The sequence below is a fragment of the Hylobates moloch genome, unplaced genomic scaffold (genome assembly GCF_009828535.3).
Source record: "Hylobates moloch isolate HMO894 unplaced genomic scaffold, HMol_V3 SCAFFOLD_14, whole genome shotgun sequence".
NCBI classification, from domain to species: domain Eukaryota; kingdom Metazoa; phylum Chordata; class Mammalia; order Primates; family Hylobatidae; genus Hylobates; species Hylobates moloch.
Window position 1 is genome coordinate 84,164,853 of NW_026652289.1, and position 16,885 is coordinate 84,181,737.

Below are 16,885 nucleotides of genomic sequence, written 5' to 3' on the forward strand. Positions count from 1 at the left end.
GCCACCCTCCAAGGGGCCTCAGATGCCAGCAGTGAGGGGCTGTCTGCCCTCGCAATGCGCCTTTTCAGACACCCAAATCCTTCCCATTTGACCACCCTTTGCAGCCACCACTTTCTCAAAGTAGATTTACTTTCAATCGCCATTTGCTAAATCTCTTCCCTCTAAGCCTTTTGGGGATGGAGGGATTAAGCCTGATTACAGATGTTGGGGATGGTGGCAGGAGTCGGGCAGGAGGGGCCACCAAAAGCCAGCACACGCTCCTCCTAGGCTGACCCAGCCACCGGCCCGGCCTCGCCCCAGGATCTGAGCCCCCTCGCCCAGTGCGTGGGGCTGCTGCCGAGTGTGTGGCTCTGCTCCTGCCCACCCAGGGAGGGCAGCTCCTGTGCCACTGGCCTGGCCACCTGAGGGAGTCAGCAGGGTGGCTCACAGGCTCCCTGAGAGAGATGAGCTCCTTCAAGCGGGGCTCGCTCAAGAGCTCCACATCAGGGTCGCAGAAGGTGAGTGAGCTTTGCCAGCGGCCTGCGGGCAGCTGGGCGGAAGGGCAGAGGGACACTGGTCTCCAGCTCTGTCACCTCAGAGCGCTGGCCCAGCGGGTCCTGTCCTCCCAAACTGTGCTGGGTGGGCATGGGGCATGGGGTGTTCAGAGCTCTCACGTCAGGGTCCCTTCTCAGAAGGTGCCCTGTGTTTCTTGCCAGTGTCCAATGCCTGTGGTTTCAGTTGCTCCCACCTTCGAGTGGCCGTGGCACACCCGGGAGGCGTCTGGGTGGCACAAATCCTTTCACCATTCCGGAGTCAGCAGTTGTGGAGTTTTGCATCTCTTGCTTTCCCCGCGAAGATGGCGCCCCTTAGTTCTCTCTGCTGGACTCGAGCTCACCCTCTGTTCTGCATCGGATGTTTGTGTGGGCTCCGGGGGACCCAGGGATGACTCAGGCTTGGGCCTCACCCTCAGGGGATGGGGTCTAGCAGAAGAAAGCAGGCAGCAGCATCTAACAGGAGGGAGGGCCAGAGGGGCCCTAAGTGAGAACCTGGGAGGGCAAGAGGCTCCCAGGACTAGGCACCAGCTGTGGGGAATGGCCTCTCCCAGGAACCCCAGACAGGACCTCCCACAGGACATGCTGATTTGAATCTTAGGTGTGCTTTTCCTAGGTGACTCTGAGCCAGCCTGGGAACTGAGCACCCAGGGCTGCCTTAAAGGACCACTTGAGCCCATGGGGACTGGGCAGGCCACTGCCTCACCCTAACTCCCTGACTGCCCCTCGCATGGAGTAGGAGGCCAGCCCAGACCACCCCGGAGGCCTCTGCACATCCCTTGCATGCCCTGAGGGCTCAGTGGGGATCTCTGCTTCTTCCAGGGGGCTGCCCACTGTGCACAGAAGGGTGGGGAGAGGCAGTAAGGGAGCTGGCAGAGCAGCAGCAGGTGCAGCTCTCGTGTGGGCCGGCGAGGGTACAGCCCCCCAGCTGGCACTTACTGAGCACCCACGACATGACCGCTAGTACCCCAGAGCTGGGGACGGAGCCGCTGAAGCAGTGTGAGCCAGGTGACCACACTCAGAGAGGTTATTTATCTGGGCTAAAAACAGAGCCCTAGGCGGGAACTGCTTCCCATCCATATGCAGCTCACCAGGCTGCAGTCTCCCCGTCCATAAAATGCGGCAGAAGCAGATGTTGAACCAGGTGTTTGCAAGTCTCTAACATCTCATGAACCTGAAAATGCAAATAGAAAAAATAAAAGCCTCTTTAAAAATAATAACAATAAAGAGTTAAAGCTCGCCTCCATTCCAAAATGGGCAAGATCCATCCTTGGGGCTCAGTGGGGGACAGGCGCATATATCTGCTTTTGTGCGCATGTGTGAGAGTCAGCATTATTTTTAGAGACAGCACATACCCGTGTTCTTGTGTAAGTTCACATTCGCAAATGCACTGCTGCATTTGGCAGGAACAAGAGACACACCACTGGCCGTGCAGCCCAGGCCAGGTGGCTCCACGTGACCTCCTCCTCCCCAGCACAAAGCTGGCCCACACTGTTCTTGCTAATAAGCTCTGAAAAGGAACAGGCTTTTGTCGTTCTTGAATTTGATGTCACCTATTCACCTGTGCCCAGTGTACTGCTGTATGTTTGGTGCCCTGAAATTGCAATGGGTAGGGTCTGGGAGCAGGGAATTCAGCAAAAGGGGAGGAGGGGAGAATCACTTCGATTATGGTCCAGATTGAAAAACAGCACCTCCTTTATACCTGCACACTCACAGCCATTCCTACAGGACCTCACACTGCATTACTTCAAGCCCAAGGACAAAGATGATCTCCTCCCCCTATCTGAGGTGATCCCACGCTGTGGTGGGCTCACAGGTGTTTGAACCAGAGCGACTCCATTTTGAGTGAGGGCTGGGGAAATGGGGCTGGGACTTATTGGGCTGCATTCCCAGAAAGTTAGGCATTCATCACCTCTAGATATTTACGGTTATGGCAACAAATTAATAATGTTTACTAAACAGACCCAGACTTGGGAGTGTCCAGATATCTGGATATCTGGAGAACAAAGGGATTCCTAATTTTGCTTTAAAGATAATAATATTGATTCTTGCAAAATATAATAATTAAGAAAATAAATCCTTTATCACAAACCCTTGTAGCAGAGCACATCTCTCCGTATATATGAGTATCACACCTAGGGTGGACGTGTTCTTCTCTTACTTTTGGGAACGTCCTACTCTGTCTATGGAGTAGCTGTTCTGCTGTTCTTTCACTACTTTACTCTTTTTTTTCTTGGTTTTTTTTTTTTTTTTTGAGACAGAGTCTCGCTCTGTCGCCCAGGCTGGAGTGCAGTGGCGCAATCTCAGTTCATTGCAACCTCCACCTCCCGGGTTCAAGCGATTGTCCTGCCTCAGCCTCCCAAGTAGTTGGGACTACAGGCACCTGCCACCATGCCTGGATAATTTTTTGTATTTTTAGTAGAGACAGCATTTCACCATGTTAGCCAGGATGGTCTTGATCTCCTGACCTCGTGATCCACCTGCTCCGGCCTCCTAAATTGCTGGAATTACAGGCGTAAGCCACCGAGCCTGGCCTACTTTACTCTCTTAATCAACTTGCTTTTACTTAGCACTGTGGACTCGCCCTGAATTCTTTCTTGCACGAGATCCAAGCACCCTCTCTTGGGGTCTGGATCTGGACCCTTGTCCTGTAACAGTGGTGCATGCCAAACTCCTACAAAAACTTGTAGGAGTTAAGAATCTTGATGGCACAGTTTGCCCTAAGGCCTATTTATAAAAGCCCTCACTTAAGAAGTAAAATTATTGATGGAAGAATGAAAGACAATACCTCTGGCTTTAAGGAAGTCATTCTTTAAAGAAGTACTAGGAAACAGCCGTGAAATCACATGGGCATACAGTGGACTGTTTTCATTCTATCTTGTTACATACTTGGCCTTCCACTGACTCAGCAGCTCGGTGCCAGTTCCCAGTTTCCTAATCGAAAGCAGCACCCCTCTGCATCGTGTTTGTTGAAACACACCAGCTGCCCTGTGGGAAAAACAAACACAAACTGCACTATATACAAGTCTTCCAGAGTCATCTCGCCTGGCCCTCTATTTGTACAAGGCAGATCTGACCCTTTGTCCTTGGTTGGTCAGCTCTTCCCAGCTCTGAAGCTCTTCCCTTGGTCTTAGACCAACAGGGATGCACAGCGTGGAATCCTGAGGCAGTGAGCAAATCCCTGGGGACACTGGGTACCCTTAAGCTCCATCCCTCAGCAGCCTGCTGCTGGGAGGCCCCACTGGCCAAAACAGTCCCTCTTCCAGGAAAGGCCTCCAAGTACTCATGCAGGAGATGAAAAATGAGATTCTGCCTTGCACTTTTATCCCTGTCTACATTTTTGTTGTTGTTGCTAAAAGACACATAAAGTCAAGAGTCAAAGTTCAAGATCCTAAATACGATTAGTAATAGGATAGCCCAGCAATTGTACCCGTCTGCCTTAGACAAATTCTAGCATATGTGTACAAGGAAATGTGCAAAAATGCTCACATTCACATTGCACGCCATAGAAGACCAGAAACAACGAATAGTTTATTTTAAACAGTATAGATAAGCTTTTGTTTATTCACATAATGAAATACTACACAGCACTTAAACAAATGAACCAAGCCACCTGTATCAACATGGATAAACCTCAGAACATACTGCTGGATTAAACAATAAGCCCCTAGCCAGGCGTGGTGGCTCATGCTTGTAATCCGAGCACTTTGGGAGGCCAAAGTGGGCAGATTGCTTGAGTCCAGGAGTTTGAGACCAGCCTGGGCAATGTGGTGAAGCCCTATCTCTATGAAAAATACAAAAAATTAGCCAGGTGTGGTGGAGTGCACCTGTAGTCCCAGCTACTTAGGAGGCTGAGGTGGGAGGACCACTTGAGCCCAAGGAGGTCAGGGATGCAGTGAGCTGCACTCTAGCCTGGGCAACAGAGTGAGACCCTATCTCAAAAAAAAAAAAAAAAATGAAAGTACACTATTTATAGAAAAATCTAAAACACATAAGGGAAATCCAAAATCAATACACACATCTCTTCAAAGTGGAGGTGGTTAGCTGTATCTATAATGTTGACAAAAATAGTCAAACTCTGTGAAATATTTAAAGACATTTATTCTGAGCCAAATATGAATGACCAAGCTTTAACCCCGTGCCTGGGCACATGTTCTCAGGACCTCTTGGGGTAAAATATTTTGATTTCCTTCTTCTTTTTTTTTTTTTTTTTTGACAGAGTCTCACTCTGTCACCCAGCCTGGAGTGTACTGGTTCAATCTCGACTTGCTACAACCTCCGCCTCCCAGGTTCAAGTGATTCTTGTGCCTCAGCCTCCCGAGTAGCTGGGATTACAGGTGCCCACCACCATGCCTGGCTAATTTTTGTATTTTTAGTAGAGATGGGGTTTCACCATGTTGGCCAGGCTGGTCTTGAACTCCTGATCTCAAGTGATCCACCCGCCTTGGCCTCCCAAAGCGCTGGGATTACAGGTGTGAGCCACTGCACCTGGCCAATTTCCTTCTTTATCTGTCATGTGATGTTATGCCATAGTCAGGTTGGAAAGTAAGTCACATTATATAGGGTTAAATGAAACCCAGCTGATGAGATTTTATGGTCTGTAAGGCGTGATTCTCCAGCCCCTTAGATAGGAATTTGGGCAAGAGAGAAAAAAGGTCAGAGTTTAGTCCTCAGTAATGTTCATTCTCTCTCTCCCCCTCCCTTTCTCCCTTCTTCCTTCCTTTTAAGAGAGAAAAATATATATAAGTACACACGTAAAGTCACAACATCTGTAAAACAGAATTGTGGGTCTTCACTTGTCTGTTATATCAGTCTTGTCTGTGATTTTGAAATTTAATTTTGAATTAAATGTTTTCACAAGTTAAACATGTTTTGATACTTTGCAAGTGAGCCACAGGAAGAGTGAGGGTGAAGCTGAGGAGCACAGCCTCGAGGGTTTGTGCCTGCCTAAGGCACAAACAGGTGATAGAATGGAGCTAAGAAGAATTTCTGCAAACTCCCCTTGGTTATCTGAGCTTCCTTCTCTAACCATGTGTGGTTGGAGCTGTAGGCAGGAGCCTCCTCCACCAAGCTCCCCCACTGCAGTCTCCCACTATTCAGAGCAACTGAGCAGCAGGCATGTCCCTGGCTCAGGGGACGGAGGCTGTCACCTCTCCCTGGGCCCGAAGCACTAGGACCACGCTTGGCTCTCTTTGAGGCCACAGCACCTCCATTTCCCAGAGTGTTGCTGGAACCCAGGGAAGTTTCATGTACACTCACATAGGCTGTGTTTGGAATCTGCTTGGATGCAGAATTCTACATGTACATTTGTAACCACCCAAGGGGTTCACCTTGCCTGCTGCTGAAACAGAGCCAATTCATGGAGACAGGGGAATTGCAAAGAGAAAGAGTAATTCATGCATATTATTACTCAAATCAGTCTCCCTGAGCATGAGGGGAGCAGAGCTTTTATGGATAACTTGGTGGGTGGGGGAAAGCCAGTGAGCCAGGAGTACTGACTGGTCAGAGATGAAATCATGGGGAGTCAGACCTGTCATCTTGTGCTCAGTCAGTTCCTGGGTGGGGGTCACAAGATCAGATGAGTCAGTGTATTGATCTGAGTGGTGCCAGCAGATCCATCAGGTGCAGTGTCTGCAAAATATCTCAAGCACTGATCTTAGGAGCAGTTTAGGGAGGGTCAGAATCTTGTAGCCTCCAGCTGCATGACTCCTAAGCCATAATTTCTAATCTTGTGGCTAATGTTAGTCCTACAAAGGCAGTCTATTCCCCCGGCAAGAAGGAGGTCGGCTTTGGGAAAGGGCTGTTATAGTCTTTGTTTAAACTATAAATTATAAACTAAGTTTATCCGAAAGTTAGTTCAGCCTACGCCCAGGAATGATCAAGGACAGCTTAGAGGTTAGAAGCAAGATGGAGTTGATTAAGTTAGATCTCTTTCACTGTCTTAGTCATAATTTTGCAAAGGCAGTTTCAAATTTGAAACAATTCCTGTCTCACAGAAGGAAGAGACCCAGAAAACCACCTCTGTTCCCCAGTCCTCATCAGAGGCCTTGAAGGTAACAGATCCCATGCCACCCTCACCCATCTCTCTATGGCTTCACATCACGCAAAGAATAAAACCCAAAATCCATCTGTGACGAAGGGCTCATCGCTGTCTTGCTAAATTTTTCAATCCATTGAAGACCTGTACTTTCATACAAGGCAATAAAAATGAATTGCCAAAAAATGAAATTTAAAAATGGCATGCAAAATCCAAGCCCTAAGTTTTCTTTAATTGTTAAATTCCGTAGACAGACATCGATTCTTTCAAACTGCTAAAATTAGGTCTAAATATAGGCTGTTGTTTCTGAACCCTCTGGGTATGGCCAGTAGCCAACAGTTTGCAGCTCATGCTTGGAACACACTTTGAGTACTGGGGTCCAGGAGACTCCACACATCCAATTCAATCCTCTCCCCAGTCCTGGGAAGCAGGACTCTGATCCTCTCTCCAGCTAAGAAAGAATCTCAACAGTGGGAGACTTGTCCAAGGGGCCTTGTGAACCAAAAAGTATCCGAGACAAGTCTCAATCAGTTTGAGACTTGTCGATGTTTTCAATAACATGCCCGTGACACAGGCTCAGGAGCTCCTGACAACATGTGCACATTGGCTCAGCCTGGAAGAGCAGGAAATCCTGAAGGGTGGGGTGGGGAGGCTTCCAGATCATAAGTGCATTCACAGATTTTCTGACTGGTGATTGGTTGAAAGAGTTCATCTAAAGACCTGGAATCTGGTCAGACACGGTGGCTCACACCTGTAATCCCAGAACTTTGGGAGGCTGAGGCGGGTGGATCGCCTGAGGTTAGGATTTCGAGACAGCCTGGCCAACATGGTGAAACCCTGTCTTTACCCAAAATGCAAAAATTAGCTAGGCATGGTGGCAGGTGCCTGTAATCCCAGCTACTCAAGAGGGTAAGGCAAGAGAATTGCTTGAACCTGGGAGGCGGAGGTTGCAGTGAGCCAAGATCACAGCACTGCACTACAGCCTAGGCAGCAAAGTGAGACTCCATCTAAAAAATAAATAAATAAATAAAAGACCTGAAATCCATAGAAAGGAGTGTCTGGGTTAAGATAAGAGTTGGGAGACCAAGGTTCTTATTATGCAGATGAAGCCTCCAGGTGGAGAGCTTCAGAGAGAATAGATTGTAAATGTTTCTTATCAGATATAAAAAGGTGCCAGACTCTTAGTTAATTCTTTCCTGTATCAGGGAAAAGACCTAAAATTACCAGATGTGGTGGTGTGTGCCTGCGGTCCCAGCCACTTGGGAGGCTGAGGTGGGAGGATCGCTTAATCTTGGTAGGTCAAGGCTGCAGCGAGCCATGATCGCACCACCACACTGTAGTCTGGGTGACAGAGCCAGACCCTGTCTCACACACACATAGTCTCTGTTTTTGTTTTTTTTTTTTTTTTTTTTGAGACAGAGTGTCGCTCTGTCGCCCAGGCTGGGGTGCAGTGGCGCGATCTCGGCTCACTGCAAGCTCCGCATCCCGGGTTCACGCCATTCTCCTGCCTCAGCCTCTCCGAGTAGCTGGGACTACAGGCGCCTGCCACCACGCCCGGCTAATTTTTTGTATTTTTAGTAGAGACGGGGTTTCACTGTGGTCTCGATCTCCTGACCTCGTGATCCGCCCGCCTCGGCCTCCCAAAGTGCTGGGATTACAAGCGTGAGCCACCGCGCCCGGCCTCATAGTCTCTGTTTTAATGTGAATGCTGGTCAGTTGTGCGTGAATTCCAAAAGAAGGAGGGTATCCTGAGGCATGTCCGAATACCCCGCTTCCCATCATGGCCTGAACTGGTTTTTCAGATTAACTTTGGAATGTCCTTGGCTGAAAGGAGGGGTCCATTCAGATGGTTGGGGGTGCTTAGAATTTTGTTTTTAGTTCACAGCCTCAGTCAGGGGTCCACTTTGTCCAAGGCCCTGCAGTGGGCCACTTCCACAGGAGCATCTTCCAGGGCAGCAGTGCCCAGGGCTGCTGAAGACACCTTTTGAACCCAGTCCTGGGAGAACTCCTGCAGTGGAGACATGCCTGACTCACCAGCCTCCAAGCTGGGCAGGTGGTCCCACATCTGTGCCCATAGAGGGTTGGGGGGCACTTCAGCCCCAGGCAGTAATCCACGCCCATGCCTGAGCAGAGTTCTGTAGGCAACTGCCCTTGAGGGATGGGGCCCAGGGCCTGAGTGATGGGTTCAAGGACCCTTGAGTTGGGGTAGGGTGTGCTATAGAGGACCCCAAGCTTGAGAGCAGCCAGCTGGCCAGTAAATGCTCCACTCAGCCATGTGACAGCAGGTCCTCCTAGGGACAACATGTCCAGCCCCCTCTCTAGAGCTTCCTGGAGTCACCGCCACCTACGAGGGAGGTCCAAGTCCGGTACCTCGTTCTCTTGGATTCCTCGTTCTTCTGTATCCTCTACTTTTAGCAAGGTGGCAAAAAGGGCACTTGCCTGGTTCCTGCACACTGAGGGGTAAAGGCCTCAGCCAAGGCCGGGAGGTGGGAGGACAGGGAATGGGCCAGGACCAGGGTCATTTGCCAAATGGACATTGATCCCTGGAGAGCCAGAGAAGACACTGTGAGGGAGATGTGAGGTCAGAGGTGAGGGAGACTGTCCCAGCAGGGCTGGAGGAGGATGTGGGACAGGGAAGGAACCGGTGATATCTAAGAAGGTGTACGGAGTTTATGGTACACTGGGTCCAGCCAGGGCCAACACCACTGGGCTGGATGGGGCTGGCAGCTGCCCCACACCAAGCCCTGGCCAGAGCACCCCATGCCCACTGAATTGCCAGCACAGCCTGGAGACCTTCTGTAGGGTAGCTGCTCAGCAAGGGGGCCTGTGCCAAGGAGCTGTGTGGCCCTGGGCAGGCCACCCTCCAGGCTATGGGAGACAAAGGGAGACCCTTGGCAGGAGTGGGTGCTGGGCAGAAAGCAGCCCTGTGAACTCCAGGGAGGACTCTGGCCAGGAGGGTGTAAAACATTTGGCTGCTTTGTTTAGTTGGCCTGAGAGTGAGGGAGAGGGGTCTTAGACTTGAGTAAAAATCTCGGACTAGTTGGGAGTGACTGTAAACAACTGAGGTATTACCCTGCTTCAACCCTCACCAGCGTGTTACAGTCTGCCAATGCACCACAATGTAGCAGTCTCTCATTGTGAGGTATCGCCTGGAGTTTTTTGTCTCAGGATCAACAGGATTAAGGAGCGTGGACATAAAGGGTGAGGTTGGAGTGAAAGTTTAACAAGCAAAAGAAGAAAGCTCTCAGCCACAGAGAGGGGGCCGAATGGGTTGCTGTTTTTGCAGTTGAATGCAAACGCTTTTTCAAGAAACCAATGTGGGCTGGGCATCTTATTTGCATAGGGTGTGAATTTCGGGTAGCTTCACCCTGTCCTCCTAATGCGCGTGTGGACTCTTGGCTTGAGATACTCCATATTGCTTTGTTCCCCTTACTGCACATGTGTCAGGGGATGAAATTTTCCATTGCAGGCATGTCTGGGCAAGTCACCTGTGTAGACTTTCTTATCTGTGTAGCTGTGGGCATGTCTTAGGCAACCCCCTGTGCAAGTTCTCATATCTGTGCCTGCTGGCTGTTCTTTGGTTGGAAAAAATTCAACCGCCAAGTGCAGTGGCTCATGCCTATAATCCCAGCACTTTGGGAGGCTGAGGCGGGTGGATCACGAGGTCAGGAGTTCGAGACCAGCCCGGCCAACATGGTGAAACCCCATCTCTGCTAAAAATACAAAAATTAGCTGGGCGTGGTGGTGCACACCTATTGTCCCAGCTACTTGGGAGGCTGAAGCAGAAGAATCACTTGAATCCGGGAGGCAGAGGTTGCAGTGAGCTGAGATCACACTGCTGCACGCCAGCCTGGGTGACAGAGCAAGACTCCATCTCAAAAAAAAAAAAAAAGGAAAAGAAAAAATTCAACTGAGGAGTCGCCCTAACTGCCTGCCTGACCAGTTTCTTCCTTTCTCCTCTCAAGGAGTCCCTCTATAGCCTAACACCAAATGCACCTGGGAACACCAGCCCGAGGGCATGCCCAGCTCCAAAGCAAAGGGACCACAGAGTCCTCTGTTAGAGATCCACAATGCACATCAGCAAACTAAAGGCTCTGATAAGTCCTGCAGGAAAGAAATCTCCTTTTAAGCCAGAGTCACCTATAGAAGAAACCCTTTCCATGCAAAATACATCACCATTTTAGGAGCCCAGGCTAGGCTGAGGACACTTAAGAACACTTAGGGCTGCCGGCAACACAAGATTAGGAGTTAGCTCCTAAGGATGAAATGGAGAATGGGCTTTACCCCTGACTTCCTGCACAGCTAGAGGATGGGCTCCTCCTTCTGCCGCCCAGGCCTGGGCATGCAGCAAGCACAGGATGTTTAAGAAAGAAAGACAAAAAAGAAAATAATTTGCTGTCCAAAGTCACTACCAAATCATCAATGCTCACCAACAGAATATCTTCAAGTTTCAGAATTGAAGAAATTGGCAGAATGTCAAGATGGAAGAGGGATTTTAAAGATGCATGGACAGGCGTGGGGGCTCACGCCTGTAATCCCAGCACTTAGGGAGGCCGAGGCGGGCGGATCACAAGGTCAGGAGATCGAGACCATCCTGGCTAACACGGTGAAACCCCGTCTCTACTAAAAATACAAAAAATTAGCTGGGCGCGGTGGCGGGCGCCTGTAGTTCCAGCTACTCAGGAGGCTGAGGGAGGAGAATGGCGTGAACCTGGGAGGTGGAGCTTGCAGTGAGCTGAGATCGCGCCACTGCAGTCCAGCCTGGGTGAAAGAGCGAGACTCCGTCTCAAAAAAAAAAAAAAAAAAATGCACATGATGAGCCATACCAGCCATGCACCCCAAGGGCCCAGGCAGCTCCCAGTTTATCCTCAAAGGCTCAGGGGGGCAGCCTTTGGTTCCTATGCATGCTGCATTAAACAGAGCCCTTTGTAATTGCTGAAATACTTGAAAAACTTGGTTTCTTAAGCACAGCCAGAGAACACACACACCCACCCCCCTCAGCTAAGCCGGGTTGTTGTTTTCTTGGAGCAATAGCTGGCGGTGGCTCCTCAGAGACCAGGGTAAACTCTCAGGGGTCCTGAAAGCCACCTTCTCCTGCCTGCCCCCACCCTAAAGCCAATAGAGTCTCCCTCTGGCCATTCACGGATTTTGCTTCTTGCCTGGCCTCCCCAGCCCTCATTCCCTTCCACATAGAACTGGGACATTGGCTGTTAGGCTACTTGAGTGTTTTCCACCTTAGAAAGGTTGGTCATGGCATCTCATATGAACCAGCCACTCTCAGACCTGCGAGGTCACTCTACCACTCTTCCACTGCAGCTTGGGGGGACACGGGTGGGTTGCGCTCTTGCCGTGTGTGCTGTGCAGGGCATCTGCAGGTTGACCAGGACTGCAGGGAGGGGAGGCAGGAGACCTGGTGCCCACCCTGGCTGCCTGGCTCCCAGCATGCCTAGGGAACCATCAGACCACCCAGCTGTCTAACAGATGGCAGAACTGAAATTACCCTGGGGTAGTGTCTGTGTGCTGGCAAAAATCAGCCAGCCACCTCTTCTCCCCACAGGTTTCTGTGCAGATTACACACGTTTGCTAGGGGGTAAGGTGACTAGCATCCCTTACAGCACCAAGGCCAGGAGAGTTCTTATCTGCACAGATGACAGGCTGCTGAAATAGACAGGTGCATGCCACTCACTAGCTGCTTTTCTGTCTCTTCATTCTTCCTGGTGAGGCGTGGGAGCTTTTTGATGAAGAGTTTACCTTTCCTCCTTTCACAGAACAAAGCCACTCCTCCACTGAGGGAGGACTTGAAGCTCCATTGAAATTCATATCATCACAGAGAATTCCTTGCTAATGCATAATGTTGACAGTTGGACTTTGATTTACATAATCAGGATGGAGCATTCTCTCCTACACAACGCAGTGTGCAGCTGCGCCGGAGCCAGGCCACCAGAAGGCCCCCAGCCCCCAACCCCCTTTGGAGCTGGAGGGTGTGAGCGCAACCTCGTTGCACACCCCCAGCTCATTAACACATTTCCCAAGATCAAGGAGCCGGGTCCTGCTGTCCTCGCACCTACCATTCAGATCCATTTCACTTGAGAATCTTTGACTCAGAAAAGTTGTCTCTTGGCTTTGTCCCTTTGTTAGACCCTTGGGGTCAGCCTGGACTGCCCTACTCCCCACGAGGACACGTTGTTTTGGAAATCTTGGGGAAGGCTGAGAACACAGTAGACAAACTGCGCAATCTCTGTGCCTCCCCGTTGTCCCTCTTTGACCTCTCCCTTCCCAGCCTCTGCTGACATTTTTTGTTGTTTGTTTGTTTTGTTTTGTTTTTTAATTGGTCCCAGCAATGCCACAGGCACACCAGCCCCAGGCAAGATTTCAGTACTCAGCAGATCAGAAGCCATAAACCAAAGCCACCATTACTGGCAGGCCGTTCAGCAGCCGCCCACCTCCCTGGGGACCTGGACCCCTGGCCCCCTTTAAAGCAGCTCCATCCCCAGGGTTATCTCAGCTACTGAGAAAAGTTATAGGTTTTTTTCCACATCAGTCTATTTGTGTCCTTGGAAATGCTCCCCCAAATGAACACAGGTAAATGTCTAGAGAAGACCCAAGTTACCCCGAGTGGTACCATCCAGCTGCACTTTGCCATACACAGGCCTCGCTCGCACCTCGATTCCCCGCCTGGGGACTGCAGGAGCAGCTAATCTGAGAGCAATTGGGAGTGATGGACAAGAGCCACTGGGAATCCTTAGTCCAAATCCCAGTTTAGATGTGTAGCCACAGGACAGCCGTTCCACCTCTCTGGGCCTGAGTTTCCATATCTGTGAAGTGTGATGACGTTGCACTTGCCTCTTCACTAGAAAATTCTTTGCTTTCTACATATTTTATGCCATTAAAGAAATACCCTTGTAAAAAGTCACAGATTTAATTTAATTTTAGAACCCCGACTGAAAAGTGAGCACAATCTTATTATCAGCTAGTAAAATGTTTATGGAAATTCAGAACAGTTCTTTGTTATTTTTCTCTGCAAGCCCACTGAGGTGCTTTAATAAAGATAAACGTGTGCACATAGCACAGTTGTGTGCCGGGCAGTGTTCTTGGAGCTGGGGATCCAGTGATGACTGTGAAAAGACCAAATGACAACGAAGCTAGTTTAAAGGCCTCAATTGACTTTATTTGCAATTCTAGAATCAGGCAATACTTTATTCCATAAAAAAAAGATAAGCTAATTCCAATGAGCTGAGCAAAGGAGATTGGTTTCATAGGCAGAAAAAGGGCTGAAGAAAACAGAAACAAAGAACAAACATTGAATTGGTCATTTTTTTTTTTTTTTTGAGACAGAGTTTTGTTTTTGTTGCCCAGCTGGAGTGCAATAGCATGATCTCAGCTCACTGCAACCTCTGCCTCCTGGGTTCAAGCGATTCTCCTGCCTCAGCCTCTCAAGTAGCTGGGATTACAGGCATGCGTCACCACGCCCGGCTAATTTTTTGTATTTTTAGTAGAGATAGGGTTTCTCCATGTTGGTCAGGCTGGTCTTGAACTCCTGACCTCAGGTGATTCGCCTGCCTCGGCCTCCCAAAGTGCTGGGATTACAGGCGTGAGCCACAGCACCCGGGCTTGAATTGGTCATTTCAAAGTTACTTTCCTTGTTTTTTTTTTTTTTTTTGAAACGGAGTCTCGCTCTGTCACCCAGGCTAGAGTGCAGTGGCGCGATCTCGGCTCACTGCAAGCTCCGCCTCCCGGGTTCACGCCATTCTCCTGCCTCAGCCTCTCCGAGTAGCTGGGACTACAGGCGCCCGCCACCATGCCCGGCTAATTTTTTTTTGTATTTTTAGTAGAGACGGGGTTTCACCGTGGTCTCGATCTCCTGACCTCGTGATCCGCCCGCCTCGGCCTCCCAAAGTGCTGGGATTACAAGCGTGAGCCACCGCGCCCAGCCAAAGTTACTTTCCTTGAAATGCGGGGACGGGGAGACTGAAAAATAGAAAACTCATGGATTGGTTAATATCAGGTTATTTCAAGTTAAGGATTAAAGCAAGGGGAACTACATTATCATGCTGACTGAAGACTGAAACTGGCCTGTTTGGTAAATTAGGCTGTTATCTCTGCCTCCTGATTTCCCAGAAGGCCAGGTAACAACTCAGTTTCCATTTGGTGATGTGGAACTTTAACATGGGTGACTCCATTTTGATTTCTAGTCTGGTCTGTTGGGGCCTAGAGCAGGAACTTAGTCCAAAAGCAATGGCCTCTTTTAATTTTTATTTAATAATTCCCCCCTTTTGTCAGGCTGTCACCTAGGTGAGAGGGTGACCAGAACTATTAGCACTCCTCTCAGTTTCTGTGTTTCCAGTCTCAGTGTGTCACTCACAGGTTATGGTATCCTCATGATCATGCATTTCTTTGAGTTTTTGTCATTCCGGCTGAAAAGGGATCATTTGACATTTGGTGGATGGCTGCATGCAAACATTTAAAACTTTTTTGAGAGGATACAGTGCACCAAGGAGACTACTATTGTGAGTATAAGGAGGTTAATACTGAGTATGGAGTATATTCCTTAGCCAGGGTCCTCATAAACCAAGTGTGTCCTACCTGCGGCCCAGGACAGCTTTGAATGAGGCCCACATTCAAAGCCTGGGCCAAATCAAAATCAAAATCCTAAACTTGCTTAAAACATTATGAGATTTTTTTTGCGGTTTTTTTTTTCTATCTGCTATCGTTAGCATGAGTGTATTTTACATGTGGTGCAAGACAATTCTTCTTCTTCCAGTGTGGCCCAGGTAAGCCAAAAGATTGGACAACCCTATAACCAAACCAATTAAATCAAATAGATCAAAAAATGAGCCTGTGAGTCCTCTATCCATTTTGAGTGGCCTGTGTGTTGATTTTTTGCAGCTGTGTCTCTGCACCACCTGATGTATTTATCTATGTACAACGAGAAGCGTCAGCAACTGCACAGCTCCCTCCCCGTTCCGTTGTTGGGTAGTAATTCTAACATCTAGCTTCCCAGGAGTAGGTTAAATTAAAAAAGAGAGTGCTACCTCTGTAAACGAGACCACAAATACAGTTTGAAAAAACAGTCGTGTTAGGGATGTTGCTAAAGTTACCCACTAGGTGGACTAGAGGATTTGTTAGGTCCTGTAACTATTTAGGTTTGATATGACAGATTCAACATTCCATCCAGTTACCCACAGAAGCTACGGATTGTGAAATTCTAACTGCAGCGTTATCCTGCCAAGTGAAAGAGGCAGGCATAAGTAAAAAAAAATTTTAAAGGGTAAGAGTCATTATGACATGAAGGCTTGTTCTGACATCTTGGAGAAGGCTGTCCACAGCTTTAAGTCAGCGTCTTGTTGTCCTGGCTTCCAGTTTGAACGTCTCTGACTGTGGCATTGCACGTTCTAAGGAACTCTGTGTGGCTCACACATCAAGGGCATGAGACATTCCCTTGAGATTTATATCTGGTTGTCCAGCTTCAGCTTATAGGACTTCAGAAATAACAGTTTTTGGTTTTAGTCGGAGAGTTGTAAGATATTGGAGAAAATTAGAAGAAGTTAGAATCTAGTCCAGTCTACAGACAGATAATAAAAACACAAAAACAAGGCCGGGGCCGGGTGCGGTGGCTCACGTCTGTAATCTCAGCACTTTGGGAGGCTGAGGCAGGTAGATTACCTGAGGTCAGGAGTTTGAGATAAGCCTGACCAACAGGAGAAACCCCGTCTCTACTAAAAATACAAAAATTAGCCCGGTGTGGTGGCAGTCACCTGTAATCCCAGCTCCTCAGGAGGCTGAGGCAGGAGAATTGCTTGAATCCAGGAGGCGGAGGTTGCAGTGAGCCGAGATCATGCCACTGCACTCCAGCCTGGGGTACAAGAGCGAAACTATGTCTCAAAAAAAAAAAAAAAAAAAAATCTCAAAAACAATGAACAGGGCCACAGTTTTATAATAGGCGTATTATAGTTTTCTTCTAAAATGTAATTTTTGTCTTATAGTCACCCCCATTTATACCAAAGATCAACAGAGTAAAACTAATTTGTTTGCAACATAAATTTAGTCTCATGGACCTTATTTACATAATAATTATATAATTGCAGCAAGAGTAACCACATAGGCTCCTTTTAAATCTGCATTGTTGGCTATTTTGACAAACAATCTCAGATTGGACTTTTATTTGTTCATTTATTTTGAGACAGAGTCTTGCTCTCTCACCCATGCTGAAGTACAATGGTGCAGCCATGGCTCATTGCAGCCTTGACCTCCCCAGCTCAAGTGATCCTCCCACCTTAGCCTCCCAAGTAGCTGGGACTACAGGCATGTGCGACCACAC

General features: G+C 48.8%; 1 protein-coding gene across 1 annotated transcript in view; it reads left to right on the forward strand.

Annotated features, from left to right (window-relative positions):
- Positions 1–259: 259 nt before the first annotated feature.
- TRPM1 (transient receptor potential cation channel subfamily M member 1) overlaps positions 260–16,885 on the forward strand; it is a 167,333-nt gene continuing 150,707 nt past the window's right edge. The window contains exon 1 of the mRNA XM_032175278.2: positions 260–497. Within this exon, the coding sequence (XP_032031169.1) occupies positions 444–497 (54 nt within the window). The 5' untranslated portion in view covers positions 260–443. The remainder of the gene's footprint in view (positions 498–16,885) is intronic.